At 41.1% G+C, this 18,192-nt stretch overlaps 1 protein-coding gene across 1 annotated transcript in view; it reads left to right on the plus strand.

The window, feature by feature from the left end:
* The window catches only part of chrnd (cholinergic receptor, nicotinic, delta (muscle)), a 42,902-nt gene that overhangs the window by 16,228 nt on the left and 8,482 nt on the right, over nucleotides 1–18,192 (plus strand). The window contains exons 5-8 of the mRNA XM_020529618.2: nucleotides 5,592–5,747; nucleotides 7,887–7,996; nucleotides 11,576–11,776; nucleotides 16,604–16,715. Coding sequence (XP_020385207.2) covers nucleotides 5,592–5,747; nucleotides 7,887–7,996; nucleotides 11,576–11,776; nucleotides 16,604–16,715 — 579 coding nt within the window. The remainder of the gene's footprint in view (nucleotides 1–5,591; nucleotides 5,748–7,886; nucleotides 7,997–11,575; nucleotides 11,777–16,603; nucleotides 16,716–18,192) is intronic.

Raw genomic sequence — 18,192 nt, forward strand, 5'->3', positions numbered from 1 at the left:
GCAGAAGGCCCATCACTGAGGCACACCATTAGTTACAGCCTGCCAATTTGAAAAACTCCCTTTTATCCCAACTGTCACATTGAGAATAACATATATTGTGTTGTCTGGTACTATCACTGTGCTAAATGGGACAGAATTCAAACAGAACTAGCAACTAAGACTGGGCATCCATGAGGCGCAGTGGACCATCAACAGTAGCAGAACTGTACACCAGCACAATCTGTAACCTCATGGTCCGGCATATCCCCCACTCAACCATTACCAACAAGCCAGGGGATCAACCCTGGTTCAATGGAGAGTGCAAGAGGGCATGCCAGGAGCAGCACCAGGTATACCTGAAAACGAGATGACAACCTGGTGAAGCTATTAAACAGGGCTACTTGCACACCAAACTGTATAATCAGCAAGTGAAAGACAGAACTAAGCAATCTCACAAATAATGCATCAGATCTAAGCTCTGCCATCCTGCCACATCCTTTTGTGAATGTGGTGGCCAATTAAACAACTCACTGGAGAAGGAGACTCCACAAATATCCCCATCCATGATGGTGGAAGGGCCCAACACATCAGTGCTAAAGATAAGGCTGAAGCATTTGCTGCAATCTTCAGACAAAAATGCCAAATGGATGATCATTCTCAGCCTCCTCCAGTAGTCCCTACTATTACAGATACCAGCCCTCAGCCAATTTGATATTGATAAAAAGTTGGCGACACTAGATACTGCAAAGTCTATGGGTCCTGACAAAATTCTGGCAGTAGTACTGAAGGCTTGTGCTCCAGAACTTGCCATTCCCCTAGCCAAGCTGTTCCAATATGGTTACAACGATGACATCTACCTGACAATGTGGAAAATATCCCAGCTATATCATGTACACCAAAAGCAGGACAAATCCAATCAAGTCAATTACGGCCTCATCAGTCGACTCTCGATCATCAATAAAGTGATGGAAGGTGTCATCAACAGTGCTATCAAGCAGCACCTGCTCAGCAATAACATACTCACTGTTGCCCAATTTGGGTTCTGCCAGGGTCCCTCAGCTCCTGACTTCATTACAGCCTTGGTTCAAACATGGACAAAAGAGCCGAATTCCAGAGATGAGTGGAGGGTGACAGCCCTTGACATCAAGGCTGCATTTGAGCAAGTTGGTCTTAAGGATCCCGAGCAATGGGTATCAGGAGCACACTATCTATTGGTTAGTGTCATTCCTAACAGATGGTTGTGGCTGTTGGAGGTCAGTAATCCCAGCTCCAGGACATCTCTGCACAAGTTCCTCAGGGTAGTGTCCTAGGCCCAACCATCTTCAGCTGCTTCATCAATGACGTCCCTCTCTCATAAGGTTAGAAGTGGGAATATTCTCCAATGATTGCACAATGTTCGGCAATTTTTGCAACTTCTTGTATACTGAAACAGCCCATGTTCAAATGCAACAATATCTGGACAATATCCAGGATCGGGCTGATAAGGCAGGTAACAAAGGCAGTAAGGTGGCCCACTGGTTAGCACTGTTGCTTCACAGCACCAGGGACAGCTTTGGGTTACTGTCTGTGTGGAGTCTATACATTCTGCCCGAGTCTGTGTGGGTTTCCATTGGATGCTCCAGTTTCCTCCCACAGTCTAAAAATGTGTAGGTTAAGTGGATTGTCCTTGGTAAATACAGGGTTTGGGTGGGGTGTTGGGTCTGGTTGGGATGTCCTTTACAGGGTCAGTGTAGACTCGATGAGCCGAATGGCTTCTTTCGTTATTGTAGCAATTCTGTAAACATCTGCATCCCACAGTGCCAGGCAATACTCATTGCCAATAACAGACAATCTAATCACTGCCTCTTGATGTTCAATGGTGTTACCAACAATGGTGTTGAATCCACCACTAACAGCACCCTTGGGGTTATCATTGACCAGAAACTCAACTGGGCTCACCACATAAAGTGGCTACAAGAGCAGGTCAAAAACTAGGAATACTGCAGCGACTAGCTCACCTCCTGACCCCCCCATAGCTTGTCAATCATCAACAGGGCACAGGTTTTGTGTCTTGGAATACTCCCCACTTGCCTGGATGGGAGCAACTCCAACAACACTCAAGAAGCTTGACTCCATCCAGGACAAAGCAATCTACTTGATTGGCACCACATCCACTTCATCCACCATCGATGCTCAGTAGCAGCAGTGTGTACTATCTACAAAATGCACTGCAGAAATTCACTACAGATCCTCAGACAGCACCTTCCAAACCCATGACCACTTCTATCTGGAAGGACAAGGGAAGCAGATACATGGGAATACCACCACCTGTAAGTTCCATTCCAAGCTATTCACCATCCTGACTCACCATTCCTTAATTGTCGCTGTGTCAAAATTTTAGAGTTCCTTCCCCAAGGACATTGTGCGTCAACCTACAACACATAGACTACAGCACTTCAAGAAGGCAGCTCACCACCACCTTCTCAAGTGCAACTAGAGACAGGCAATAATTGCTGGCCAGCCAGCAACAACATGTCCCACAAAGAATTAAAAACATATAGTTATGGATGAGGATAAGACTGGTCCTCAGGTGAAAGTGCTAAATGAAGGAAATGCTAATTACAAAAGTATTAAGCTGGAACTGGAGAAATTGGATTTGGAGTAGCTGTTTGACGGTTAATCCACATCTGACATGTAGTTGTCGGTTAAAGGCCAGTTGATCCGAGTTCAGGACCAGCATGTTCCTGTGAGGATAAAAGATAAGGATGGCAAGATTCAGTAACCCTGGATGACAGGAAATATTGAAAGTTTAGTCAAAAAGGTAAAGGAAGCATATGCAAGGTCTAAGAAACTGAAATCAGACAAGGCCTTGAGGAGTATAAAGAGAACGGGGAAGAAAGTAAACAAGTGATTAAGAGGGTTAAAAGGGGCCATGAAATATTCTTGGCATGTAGGATTAAGGGGAATCCCAAGGCATTTTATACATATTTTAGGAGCAAGCGGGTAGCTAGGGGAAGAGTAGGTCCACTCAAGGACAAACGAGGGAATTCATGTATGGAACCACAAGAGATTGCTGAGGTCCTTAATGAGTACTTTGCATCAATATTCACTGAAGAAGAGGGCACGGACGATGGTAAGATTAGGGATGGGTATGTTGATATTCTAGGGTGTATCATTACTAAGAAGGAGGAGGCATTGAGTGTCATTAAAAAGATTAAGGTAGATTCCCACTGCCTGAAGGGATCTATCCCAGGATACTGAGGGATGCAAGGAAGGAGATTACTGGGGCCTTAACAGAGATCTTTGTATGCTCTTCAGCCAAAGATAAGGTGTCAGAAGGCTGGAGAATTGCCAAAATTGTTCTTTTGCTTAAGAAGGGCAAATTGGATAATCTACAAAATTATAGACTGGTAAGCCTTACATCAGTGGCAGGGAAATTATTGGAGAAGATTCTTAGGGACAGGATTTACTCACATTTGGAAGAGAATGGACTTATTAGGGATAGTCAGCACTGTTTTGTGCAGTGGAGGTCTTGTCACAAATTTGATTGAATTTTTTGAGGAAGTGACGAAGATGATTGAGAGGGTATGGCAGTGGATGATGTCTACATAGACTTTACTAAAGCATTCGAGAAGGTCCCTCATATCAAGCTGGTCGAGAAGATTAAGTCATACGGAATCCATTGTGAGTTGGTAAATCGCGTACAGAATTGGCTTGGTCATAGAAGACAGAGGGTAGCTGTGGAGGAGTGATTTTCTGACTGGAGGTCTGTGACCAGTGGTGTTCCACAAGGATCAGCATTGGAGGACCTCTGTTATTTGTAAAATATATAAATGATGTGGATGAAAATGTAGGTGGTCTGTTTAGTAAGTTTGTAGATAATGAAAATTGGTGGAATTGTGGATATTGATGAAGGTTGTCAAAAGATACAGCAAGATATGGATCAGTTGGAAAGTCAGACAGAGAAATGGCAGATGGAGTTTAATCCAAACAAGTGTGAGGAGATGCATTTTGGGAGGTCAAAAGTATATCGTTAATGGCAGGATCCTTAGGAGCATTGATATACAGAGGGATCTTGGGTTCTATACCTCCCTGATAGTGGCAACACAAGTGGATAAGGTGATAAAAAAGGCATACAGCATACTTGCCTTCATCAGTCAGGGCATTGAGTATAAAAATTGACATGTCATTTTGCAGTTGTATAAGACTTTAGTTAGGCCACATTTGGAGTATTGTGTGCAGTTCTAGTTGCCATATTATAGGCAGGATATGGAGACTTTGGAGACGATGCAAAGGATGTTTACCAAGAGGTTGGAATCTGTACTGAAAACAACAAATACTGGAGATCACAATGGGTTAGCCAGCATCCATGGAGAGACAGCAAGCTAACATTTCAAATCTAGATAACTTTTCATCAGAGCTGATCTCTCTCCATGGATGCAGTCTGACCTGCTGTGATCTCCAGCATTTGTTGCTTTCTTTGCCAAGATGTTGCCTGGGTTGAATGTACTAGCAACAAGGAGAGATCGGACAAATTTGGATTGTTTTTGCTAGAGTGTCAGAGGCTGAGGGGTGACCTGGTAGAATGTATAAAATTATGAGTGGCAGGGATAGGGTGGATAGTTAGAGTATTTTTTCCCAAGGTGGAAATGTCACCTACCAGGGGACATAGGTTTAAGGTGAGAGAAGCAAAGTTTAAAGGAGATGTGCAAAGCAAGTTGTTTTTTTACAACGAGGGTGGTAGGTGCCTGGAACACGCTGCCAGGGAGGCAATAGAAGCAGATACAATAGCAACATTTAAGAGGCAGTTAGAAAGACACATGAAGAGACAAGGACTAGTGGGATACAGACCATGTGAAGGCAGATGGAATTAGTTTAGAATGGCATCATGGTCAGCACAGACATGGTGGGCCAAAGGGCCTGCTCCTGTGCTGTACTGTTTTATGTTCTAATTTTTCACTGGTGACATGACTGTAGCCTCACCTAATCCTGAGATTCAATATTATCTATGCAGAATACTTTAGGATATAAACACTACAAACTGAAAGATCATTATTGTAAAATAGATGGTATAATATTCCCACAGATCAGAAAGATTTTTCATCATTTTCAGGAAAACAAAATCCCAGATCTACGAGTCAATTGTATGAAATGTAAGCTTCAAGGTTTGATGGTCAGGTGGATTAGATACTTTTTCTTCATTTCTGGATTTAATCCAGATTGGTAAGGAGGGCATCTCTGTGGGCTTGGCTGAAAACCATGTTTTGAATAGTTCAAATTCAGTTGCAAGAGAATGTGTCCAAAGGCTGTAGCTGCCCTCAATTTGATGCTACTAACCTTTTTCACTTTGAGACCATAAAATGACTGTGGGAAATGGAAACAGCATCTTGTGGAAGTGGGAGTAGATGCTTTTCTATGTCTAAGGTCAAGGTGCGTTGTTGGAATAAAGTGTTGAGTTATACCTGACTTGGTAGGGTACTTGAGATCCACCTAAGCCTGGATGCCTGAAATAATGTGTTCAATTCCCCATCAGTAACATGCCTCACTTTGGTGAGCAAAAGAAAATTGAAAATGAGAAGGCTGATTGACATTACTTGTAAGAAACCTCTCCTATTCTGTAATCTATTCACCAGCAATGATGGACAACACGAAGTGGCCTTTTTCTGCAATTTGCTGGTCCGAGCAAATGGATTTGTTACATGGCTTCCCCCAGCAATATTCAGGAGTACCTGTCCTATCAACACTCTTTACTTTCCTTTTGATTGGCAGAACTGCTCCCTGAAATTTACGTAAGTACACATTGTATTAATTGTACATATAGAAGAAATGCTGTTTCTAAATTCTAACTAAAAGAAAATGGCAAATGGGAGGAAGGGGCTGAAATTTCTTTGTGTAACCTATGTCACCTACCCAGTAACATTGACGAGAGGTTTAATCGATTTTGGTGGACTTGCTCAATTAGCAGGTAGGAGGTGAGCTGCCAGTGCTAACTGCACAGTTTACAGTACAACTAATACGCCCTTCATAGTGCACTGATAGCCCCACATGTAGGGACACTATGAGTTTCAAATCCACCTGCACCTAAGATGTGTAATGACATCTCTCAACAGACTGGTTAGAAAAAGAAATGTCTATAGAAGGGCAGCTGTTTGGGTGGGAAAAGTATCTACCAAAACAGCTGCTGGTATTTGAATTAAAGGAGCACCATGAGAGACAGGGAGGGAAGGATGGAAAGTTAGAATCCTTAATGGAAACAGCATGTTTTATTGACAGGAAAACTGTTAAAAACAAACAGCAGCAAGGTGATGAAAGTTTTCAAGTTTCAAACCTGCCCGAAAAGTTAAAGTAAATAAATGTCAGATGTGCTATCAGCTTTCTCTTACTGCCACTCATGGCGGTGATATCTATCACACTGATTGACATGAAAGTTGAGTTTGGGATTCTGCCATCAGTTAACTCCTAATTGAATGTGTTAATGAGGGCTTTGTCAGTTTTTGATGGGAACCCAAAGGAAGCTCCATCTCAAAACCACATGTGGTGGACTCCCAGTGCAAAGCACATGGCCTCTGTTTTGTTGAAATTTTCATCCTCACAGCTGTCTAACTTTATCTAAAAAACAGTTAGCGTTCACTGTTTGCAAAAAAAAAAAAAAGGTGATAATGAGGAAAATATCACCCATTACAGTGATCAATATTTCCCACCATAGTGGAGTTTCTCCTTGGTATAGACTGAGGTATTATCTGTGTTATGGTATGTTTCACATTAAATTGATCAAAGTTTGAAAACAGAGAATAGAGTGCTGGAACAATCCAAACTTTTAAGTTCAATTGTATAAATAGGGGTCTATGAAAAACATAACTAGTGAGAAGGCTGTATGTTCATGAAACATTGGTGCAAGTTGGTAGAGGAAGTGAAGATATCCTTTAAAGTGCTTTGCACATAAATAAATACAAACTCTGTATTATCTTCCAGAGTTTCTGTATTATCTTCCAGAGTTAAAGTATTATATTCCACATGTGTATAGTATGGTGGTTATAAATTCCAACTGCTAAAGTTTGTCAGACCTCGCACATAAGCTCTGTCCACCACAAACTTGATATACTGCAGGATCTCAAACTCTCCCTGCTGTTAGAATTATTGTTATTTGGACTAGAGTAATCCAGAACAGATTGATTTGTTGTTGGCACTGTTGGAACAAACAGTTCTTCAAATCATTACTTACAGATACTGTTTTGAATGACTTGTTGGACTGAATCTTCCAAAATTCAGTTTGGGACACTGACATCAAGACTAAATAGGGTTCCATAGCCAACACTTGTCATCAGTGATGCTGACAATGTGATCCTCCTAATTAGCCATCTCCATGTAGAAGGACATGTAGAAGTGAGCTCCCAATGCTGCAGGCTCAATCAGAGGGCTGGAAGCTCCATTATCCAGGATGTGTACTCTTGAGATATATTGGTGACCACTAAGGAGATGCCACACCATCATGGTACAGCTCCAACTTCAAGCGTTATGAGAGCTGGAGCTGTTAAGCTGCTTAGAAAGGAGTGGAAACTGCTCCATCACTGGGGACATGGAGATTTCAGCTCCAATAGCCCCCCCGGTCTGCAGCAGGGATACTCCTCTATTGAGCTGACTGACTCAACATGTGACTGCAAAATGTTGGCAGAGTCATAAAATCATTCCTAATTGGAGCATTCCCCACGTTAGTTGGCTGCCCCCTTCTGTAGAGCAAACACCAAATCCCAATCAAAGCACACCCCCAGGGTAAGTTCCCAGCAACGGTAATGTGTTGATCAGTCATCCTGATGTGATAAGCCTCTGGTTCCTCAACTTATTGTCTCCAAACTCACTATTGTTGTTAATACTTCTGTTACTAATCCTAACCACTGACAGAAATTCAGCTTTTGACTTTTTTTTAAAAGGTCATTTAATTACAATGCAGAGGAGATAAATTTGGAACTACAAACAGATTTTCAAAATGGCAAGGAGTTTCCTATTGAATGGATTAATATTGACCCTGAAGCTTTTACAGGTAAACGTTATTGATGCACTCTATATTTGCCAAACAACAAAACCTTAATTCAGTCAGAATAGCTAATTATCTCATTCATTAACAGAGTACTAACTGTAATAAGATAATGAGATCATTTACAGAAAAGACAAAGCACAGAATTAACATCCTTTTACAGGAGTAAAAGGAATCCCATGAATTTGTTACAGAGAAAATAAATTTAGTATGAGGTATAGAATTTAATAAATCAGCTGATGGCTGTTCCATATGTTAGGGGAGGTGACGGCCTGGTGGTATTATCACTAGGCTATCACTCCAGAGAGCCAGGTAATATCTTGGAGACTTAGGTTCAAACTAGGTGGTGGAATGGGGGTTCAATGATTTTTGTTTGAAAAGTCTGGAAGTAAGTGTCTGATAATGACCATGAAACCGTCGCTGATTTTCAGGGGAAAATCCTATCTGGTTCTCTAATGCCTTTTAGGGAAGAAAACTTTTGGTCTGGCCTACATGTGACTCTAGACCCACAGCAAAGCAGCTGACCCTCAACTACCTTCTGGGCAATCAGCAATTGGCAATAAACGCTGACCTGGCCAGTAATGCCCACGTTCCATGAAGGAATTAGCAAAAAAAATCAGAGTGGCCCTATGCTATAACTCTAAGACAAGTGGCTTGTTTTGCAAAAACCAGTATTACCAACTGAACTTGGTGATTGAACACAGGTCTGGTTATGGCAGCATACACAAATTTCAGCAGCAAACTGAAAGTTTGAAGGTTCTTCAGATATGCGTGTTTCTTTCAACATTTATGTAATGGTACAGTGTAGTACAACCAAGTATCACATGCTACTTTCCATCTTACTGTTTCTTCAAAAAGGATACAAAAATGTTAAACTATGCATGGTGCAGGAGGTCACCCAATGAAGCATGCTTTATTCACTAGACAGAACTGAAATTTACCAACCTGGTTTCCCTGTGCAGTTAATTGCTAATGTAACAGAAGATATTGGCATAAACAATTGGTCAGTCAACAGTAAATTTATCATCAGTGTTTTAGGATTTCAAATCAATTATTATTGAGACTTTTCTTGCGAAGGTTGGTTTGACTTGCCAATATGGATTTTGAGAAAGACTTTGCTGATGGTAAGAGATAGTAGAAACTGCAGATGCTGGAGAATCTGAGATAACAAGGTGTAGAGCTGGATGAACACAGCAGGCCAAGCAGCATCAGAGGAGCAGGAAAGCTGACATTTTGGGCCTAGACCCTTCTTCAGAAATGGGGGAGTGGAAGGGGGTTCTGAAATAAATAGGGAGAGAGGGGGAGGTGGATAGAAGATGGATAGAGGACAAGATAGGTGGAGAGGAGACCGACAGGTCAAAGAGGCGGGGATGGAGCCAGTAAAGGTGAGTGTAGGTGGGGAGTTAGGGAGGACAGACAGGTCAAGGGGGCGGGATGAGGCTAGTAGGTAGGAGATGGGATTGGGCTTGAGGTGGGAGGAGGGGATAGGTGGGAGGAAGGACAGGTTAGGGAGGCGGGGACAAGCTGGGCTGGTTTTGGGATGCGGTAGAGCGGGGGCAGATTTTGAAGCTTGTGAAGTCCACATTGATACCATTGGGCTGCAGGGTTCCCAAGCGAAATATGAGGTGCTGTTCCTGCAACCTTCGGGTGGCATCGTTGTGGCACTGCAGGAGGCCCAGGATGGACATGTCGTCTGAGGAATGGGAGGGGGAGTTGAAATGTTTCGCGACTGGGAGGTGCAGTTGTTTGGTGCGAACCGAGCGTAGGTGTTCCGCATATTTCGCTTGGGAACCCTGCAGCCCAATGGTATCAATATGGACTTCACAAGCTTTAAAATCTCCCCTCCCCCTACCGCATCCCAAAACCAGCCCAGCTTGTCCCTGCCTCCCTAACCTGTCCTTCCTCCCACCTATCCCCTCCTCCCACCTCAAGCCCCACCCCATCTCCTACCTACTAATGTCATCCCGCCCCCTTGACCTGTCCGTCCTCCCTGGACTGACCTATCCCCTCCCTAACTCCCCACCTATACTCACCTTTACTGGCTCCATCCCCGCCTCTTTGACCTGTCTGTCTCCTCCCCACCTATCTTGTCCTCTATCCATCTTCTATCCGCCTCCCCCTCTCTCCCTATTTATTTCAGAACCCCCTTCCCCTCCCCCATTTCTGAAGAAGGGTCTAGGCCCGAAACGTCAGCTTTCCTGCTCCTCTGATGCAGCTTGGCTTGCTGTGTTCATCCAGCTCTACACCTTGTTATCTCTTTGCTGATGGTAAGCTGTCTTTCAGCAATTCTATTTGCATATTCTGGTTTTGACATGTTCTTCTCATGCTGGACTTTCATTCTTTTCTAATGTGGGCATGTAAAGATTAATGTTCGAGTAACATTTAATGAAAATACATTTCTTCAGTCACAATGACATGCAAGTGATGTGTTCATTTGTTTTAAGTTCCTCAATAAGTGATATAGGGCGTTCTTAAGATAGAACTTTCTCAATAACATAATCCTGTATTGCTGCAAATAATTTTGCACTTTAAAAGTAAAGCACAGGAGACAAATAAGATTGAATGAGTAAATAAAACTATGAAGACTGAACTTCAAAGTAATTTTGTTTTGTTCATGGCATGTGGGCAAAGCCAGCATATATTGGGCATCCATGATTGTCTTTGAGAAGATGGTAATGATCCACTTCTTCTCAAAAACCTCAAGTCCATGTGGTGTGGGTTTACCTAAGGTGCTGTTAGGTGGGTAGTTTCAGGTTTTTGACCTAACAATATTGAAGGAATGGAGATATACTTTAAAGTCAGGATGGTGCATGAATGGAGAGGTACTTACAGGTGGTTGTGTTGTCATGCACTTACTGCCCTTTTACTTCTAGCTGGCAGAGATCACAGGTTTGGAAGGTGCACGCAAAGAAACCTTACTCTGACATGTCTGGATTATAAGGCCCAAAATGAAAGTCACAAACTAAAATTACAATATATATAAAAAAGATACAGTACAAAGTTAAAAAAATGAAAGAACTGTGGATGCTGTAAATCAGATATGAAAACATAAGTTGCAGGAAAAGTTCAGCAGGTCTGATAGCATTGTGAAGAAAAATCAGAGTTAACATTTGTGGTCCGGTGACACTTCCTCAGAACTCAGAACTCAGAACTGAGGACGGGTCACCAGGCCTGAAAACTGAAAAGTTAATTCTCTTCACAGATGCTGCCAGGCCTGCTGAGCTTTCACAGCACCTCTGTTTTGCTACAATACAAAGTTATTTTGGAGTGGAGGAACAGTTTTTATCTGTATAGCTGTCATTGCATTCTCCAAAAAATTGACTAATGTTACTTCAAATTTCAATTAAAACAAACACCAGCAAAAACAGCAGTATCACAAATAAAAGGTAAGAAACTAGTTGTCTGAAAATATTGCATTTTAACAGTATTCTTCTTAACTAGATGATCAGATGGGCAAAGAGAAAGAAAACACGAGATAACTATGTAGATTTGACTATAATAATATGCTTGGGCATGCTACATGAAGGAAAATTAGACATGAAATTTCTTAATTGTTCCTGACATCTTTATTTTTTATTTTTACAGAAAATGGTGAATGGGAAATTATTCACAAACCTGCAAAAAAGAATATCCATACAGATGTTCCTCGGAATAGCACCAAATACCAGGATATAACATTCTACCTCATTATTAGGCGCAAGCCATTATTTTATGTCATCAACATCATTACTCCTTGCATTCTCATTTCTTTTCTGGCATCATTAGCTTTTTATCTTCCTGCCAACAGTAAGTGTTCTGCTGCATTATCCTATAATAATGCATAAGTAGTTTACTTTAGTAGATATATTACCACAGCAATAAAGCTTTAGATTAAAGAAAACATAAATACTTAATTTTTGTAGAGTGTTAGATGAACCTTCAAATGGTAAAGAACAAAGTTATATAATGATTGGAGAAGGGCCCTCTTGTTGTGCAGTGGTAGTATCCTATTCCTGGACCAAGAGACTCGGGTTCAAGTCCCACCAGTTCCAGAGGTGTATAATAATAGCTCTGATCAGGTTGATCAGAAAAATAGATTAAATAAAAAATACATGATAGAGAATGTTTGTTGACTTTGGACCTGTGACAAAGCTTTACACTATTAGGGGTTTCCTCATTTCCTAATCAGGTTGGCTGCAGACTAACTAATAGAGATAAAGGCCATACAAGAAAATTACAGCTAGCACCTAACATGCATTGTTGCCAGCCGTGTTGAGAAAGAAAGACTTTGATTTATAGGGCAGTTCACAACATTAGTGTATACCAAAGCACTTTAAGCTAATAGATTACAGCTGAAGTACTTTTTGAAACAAACCCCAGTTTCCTTGGAATAAAAACGGAATATCGGCCATGATCGAAAAATGGAGCTGACATGTTAGTCTGAATGGCCTAATTCTGCTCTCATATCTTATCTTTTGTCTTGTAGGAAATGCTGCAAATATCCAGCAATTCTCTCCGCCAAGTGTGGAGAGAGAAACAGTTAATGTTTCAGGCCTGTAAACTTTCATCAGAACCTTGTTGCCTAGGTCAACTGAGGATTGCCATCATATTGTTTTTATTTCAGATTTCCCTTCCACAGCATTTTGCATTTGGAGTGATGTTTCCTTGAAACAGTTTATTGTATGTCTTTTTCGGGAAATAATAATTATGTTCCAGTGATATTGCGCACCCACCGTGTAATCAGCATCTTGATTCTTGTTGCCAAGGGCAACCATGGATGAGGAATAAATGCTGGTCTAGCCAGACACATCCACATCCCACAAATGAATTTTAAAAAATAAAATAGCACTGCCATGGAAATGCCAATGAAATATAAAGCATCTGCATGCATTCATTTGAGACAAATACATTTCATTTACTTGGCAAGTTGTTTGACATTCTCAGTGTAATGAATCTGAATCACAAACAAGGGAATACTCAGTTCTCCACTGAAAAGTCAACTCCACCTATAATCTCACTATGAGACACCAAAAGGATAAGTACATTTATCTGCTATTTCAGATGCCAGAGTACAGCTCACTTTTTGAATAATTGTTTCAACTTGTTTGACACCAGGAAAGTTGACGGTAACAATTTAATCATTGAAGCATGTCAACTATTTGACAATGATATTCAGTATCATGGTACCACAATGATGGTCTGAAAATTGCCCAGAAACGTCAAACTCAGCTTGGCCAGTTAGGCCCCAATCAGCCTTCTTTCGATCATCAAGGTGATGGAAGGCACCAACAACAGTGCTATCAAGCAGGGGTTGCTCAATAAAACCTGCTCACTGACACCCAATTTGTGTTCTGGCAGGGCCATTTGGCTTCTGACCTCATTAAGCCTTAGTTCAAACACAGAGGAAGGATCTGCACTCCAGAGGTACGGGGAAAGTGACTTCCTTTGACATTAAGGCAACATTTGACTGAGTGTGGCATCGACGACATCAGCAAAACTGTAGTCATTTGGGGGAAAGCATTTGCTAGTTTGAGTCATACCGCGCACAAAGGAAGATGTTTGTGGCCGTTGGAGGTCAGTCACCTCAGTGTTGGAACACCACTACAGGAATTCCTCAGAGTTTTTTTAGGCCCAAGTATTTGTAGATACTTCATGAATACTCTTTCTTCCATCATAAGGTCAGAAGTGTGATGTTCGCTGACAACAGCAAATGTTTAGCACAATTCATGGCTGCTCAGATACTGAAGCAGTTGTTTCTATATGGAGCAAGATCTGGACAACATCCAGGCTTTGGCTGATTAGTGGCAAAAAGCATTCATGCCATATAATTGCCAAGCAATGACAGTCTCCAACAAAAGAGAATCTAACTATCATCTCTCAATGTTAAATTCATCACCAAATCCCTCGCTATCAACATTCTGGACATTACAATTGACCAGAAGATGAAATGTATTAGCCACACAAATACTGAAGCAGTTCAGAGACTATAATTTGACAATCAGTAAGCCCCCTCCTCTTCTCAAATCCTGTCTATCATCTACAAGGCACAAATATATTTCAAGACTAGGAGTCTTTTAAGGTGAGAGGAGAAAGGTTTAGAAAAGACATGAAGGGCAATTTTTTTGTGAATGGTTTGTGTGGGGAATGAACTTCCAGACAAGTGGTGGATGCAGGTGCAGTTACAATATTTAAAAGACATTTAGAAAAATACATGAATAAGGATTGTTTGGAAGGATTTGGGCCAAGTGCAGGCAGGTGGGATTAGTTTAGATTGGGATTATGGTCAGTGTGACTGGTTAGACTGAAGGGTCTGTTTCCATGCTACATGACTCTATGACTCTTTATGTCAAGAGAGTGATAAAATACTCTCTATTGGTCTGGATGAGTGCAACTCTAATAACACTCAGGAAACTTTCTCCATCCAGGACAAGGCAACTCACTTGATTAGCACCACATCTGTTACTTCAACATCACTCCCTCCACTACTGAAACAGAATAGCAGCAACGTGCACCATCTATAAGATTCACTGCAGCAACTATCCAAGGCTCCTTTGATAGCACCATCCAAACCTGCAATTTCTACTGCCTAGATGGACAAGGGCAGCAGCTGTATGGGAGCACCATCACCTACAAGTTCCTCTCCAATGCACATATCTTCTTTACTATATTACCATTTCTTCACTGTCTCTGAGTCAAAATCCTAGAACTCCCTTCCCAATAGCACTGTGAGTATTCCTACATTCCAAGAATTGAAATGGATCACAAGGTCAGTTCACCACCTCTTTCTCAAGGGCTATTAGAGATGGATAACAATTGTGGTCTAACCAGTGAAATCCATATCCAGTGAATGAAAGAAAATCTCTCCTTTACTTGTGAAAGGATGTAGTGGCACTGGAGGGGGTACAAAGGAGGTTCACTAGGTTGATTCCGGAGTTGAGGGGGTTGGCTTATGAGGAGAGACTGAGTAGATTGGGATTACATTCATTGGAATTCAGAAGATTGAGGGGGGATCTTATAGAAACATATAAAATTATGAAGGGAATAGATAAGAAAGAAGTAGAGAGGATGTTTCCACTGGCAGGTGAAGCTAGGACAAGAGGGCATAGCCTCAAGATTAGAGGGAGCAGATTTAGGACTGAATTGAGAAGGAATTTCTTCACCCAGAGAGTTGTTAATCTATGGAATTCCTTGCCCAGTGAAGTAGTTGACGCTACTTCAGTAAACGTTTTTAAAGAAAAGGTAGATTTTTTTTGAACAATAAAGGAATTAAGGATTACGGTGAGAACGCGGGTAAGTGGATCTGAGTCCACAAAAAGATCAGCCATGATCTCATTGAATGGCGGAGCAGGTTCGAAGGGCCAGACGGCCTAGTCCTGCTCCTAGTTCTTATGTTCTTATGTTCAAAATTAATTATTACCGATGACGTACTTTTGAATTGTTATGTGTCAATTAGCACGCGGTGAAATTCCAAACAACAAATAAGATAAATAGCTTATTGAATTTTTTTGTTGGTGTTGGCTGAAAGATGAGTGTTGACCAAGGTTAGGTAATGCTTGGGGATCTGTAACATTTATCTGCTCAGGAAGACAAAATCCCACTTTAACATTTCTTCTAAAAGACGGTCCTTGTGACAATCCAGTATTGCTTCAATACTGCAACAAAATACTAGCCTAGAATGCTACCAAACTCTTCAAGTGGGGATTGAATTCACAATCTTCTGATTCAAAAAAGTGAAGGTGCTAACAAATGACAGAAAACTATAACATACAACATTGCTTTATCTTGGGAAGCAACACCCATTGCAAAATCATTAGAGAAACTTCCCAGAATTTCTTTATTGTAATGTCATTTCATCATGCAACGCTAACAAAAATTACAATACTTTTAACTTTTAAAAATATTTCAGTCTTCATGCTCAGGAACACATACAAAATAAGGAATTACTTACAAAATTTACATTTTTTTTCTTCTTGGCAATGGTAAAATTCACTTCATCATACCTGAAGAGGATGTCATTGATGTTAAAAATTGGTATGTCACAACTGCCATTTGGCCATTGGATCTGGATCTCAGTTCTGTCTTAGATCACATCTTTAGTCATGCTACACCATGTTTAAGATTGAACCCTCATTCCCAAGTAGCATTACAAGAATTCATTGCTCGAGAATGCCCAAAATTCAGGCATTTTATTTTATCAAATCCTTGTTTCAAGGCATTTCGTTTTTACTGTACATTGGGGTTTGCAAGAAATCCTGCACCCTTGAAGTAGGCAAATCATTCCATATTTCTGCCATTGGTCATACTCATCTGGCTGTAAAGAGTTAATGTAAGCTGAATTAAAGATAACTTCCTTCTCTTGGCAAGTGGCAAGTGTCATTTAGTGTCTCACTTAAACTATATGACCAGATGTGGAAGTTTTTACAGGGAATGGAGAGATAGGAATGTTTCAAGTTCAAACCCATCACTTTAGATTCCATGCTAGAGTATGCATGCTAGAGAAACAAGCAAAAAAAAAAATGTTTTCAACATGACATCAAAATATGCAGATTATCTAACAGAGGTAGAATAACTCAATGAAATGCAAAGCTTCAAACTTACTTATTTATTGACATTCTTTTCTCCCTTCTTTTTCAGGTGGTGAGAAAATGACCATGTCTATTTCTGTCTTACTTGCTCAGTCTGTCTTCCTGCTGCTGATTTCTCAAAGATTGCCAGAGACAGCTCTAGCTGTTCCACTAATTGGCAAGTGAGTGATTGTAAGCTGCTGCAATAGACCATGAAAAATTCCAAACCAGTTCCTGGTCCAAAATTAGTTGCAGAGGTACTGCATGATAACATGATGATGTCTAGGGACGGTGAGACTTTCAAGCCTGCATCTTCTTGGATTCTAAGTGCACACACAATAAGTCAACCCTACTAAATGCAGACAATTTACTCAGTTGAGTCAGAAAGACAACCCTTACCGAAATGCTGACAGGTAAAAGGTAAAATCACCATAGTCTCACCAGACCATTGGCTGCTGTCTCATTACAGAGAGACAACTGTTAGTAGTTTAACTTGAGGGTCACTACACATAAGGCGAGGGAGAGGTTGAGAAGGAGAGCCCTTCGTGGCAACCTCAACCAGTGTGACAGTTGAACCCATACTGTTGGTATCAGCCTGCATTACAAACCAGCATCCAACCAACCGAGTTAATGGACCCCCTCATTCACATGTGCCCAGCATATAAAAAGCAACATTTTGGATGAGTAAAGTTAATTAGAATCATACAGCACAGAAGAAGCCCTTTGGCCCATCAGGTCTGTACTGCCAAAACTACACTAAATCTACACAAGTCCCATGTTTTCTGCTCTAGGCCCATAGCCTTGAATGTTATGACATTTCAAGTGCTCATCTGAGTACTTTTTAAAGGTTGGGACGTTTCTCACCTGCACAACCCTCCCACGTAATATAATCCAGACCACCACCAGCCTCTGATTGAAAAATGTTTTCCTCAAATTCCCTATAAAGTTCCTGCCTTTCATCTTAAAATTGGCCCCCTTGTTATTGACCCTTCAAAAATATATATATAACAATTGTATGCATAAAATGGGGGAGAGGGGAATGATTTCCCTGATTGTTAATGTACTGAAACACTTCACAAATGGTGCAGGGTTTTTTTTTTAAATCAAAGAGCAAAATTGAGTGTGTGACATTTCCACCATGACACTGCTTCCTTGGATTCTCACCTTTTCAACCACAGAAATTCAACACAATCAAAGCAAGAGCCAATGGTGCAGCAGCTTCATTTTCCCTGTTCTTGCACTTGTAGGGAGTGCTGCCTGGTTTATTGTTTATGAGCTCCGTGGTTCTGACGCTAGTCTTATGTAGTGGAATGTGGTGTGGTGGAAAACACAGGAGGCAGATGCTTCAAAGGCAAAGAAAACACTGATTTTATTGAAAAAAAAACAAGCAAATTGAATATATTTACAGAAAACAAGAAAGTGAATAATAAAACCCAGATAACTCTGATTGAGACCTGTCTCCCAGTTAACTGACCTTCAGTTAAGCCTTGCAACCAAGGCTTGATACAATGGGCAAAATAGATACAGTGGGTGGCTGTTACTTATGCTAACAGGAGAGAGAGAGAGAAAAAGAGGACCTGCTGACCTATTCCACTTCCCTTCCTGAGGGCTGCCCTACACCATTAGCCCTCCCAAACCCCACCTTCCCCTATCTAAGAC

The sequence above is a fragment of the Rhincodon typus genome, chromosome 13 (assembly GCF_021869965.1).
Source record: "Rhincodon typus isolate 14 chromosome 13, sRhiTyp1.1, whole genome shotgun sequence".
NCBI lineage: Eukaryota > Metazoa > Chordata > Chondrichthyes > Orectolobiformes > Rhincodontidae > Rhincodon > Rhincodon typus.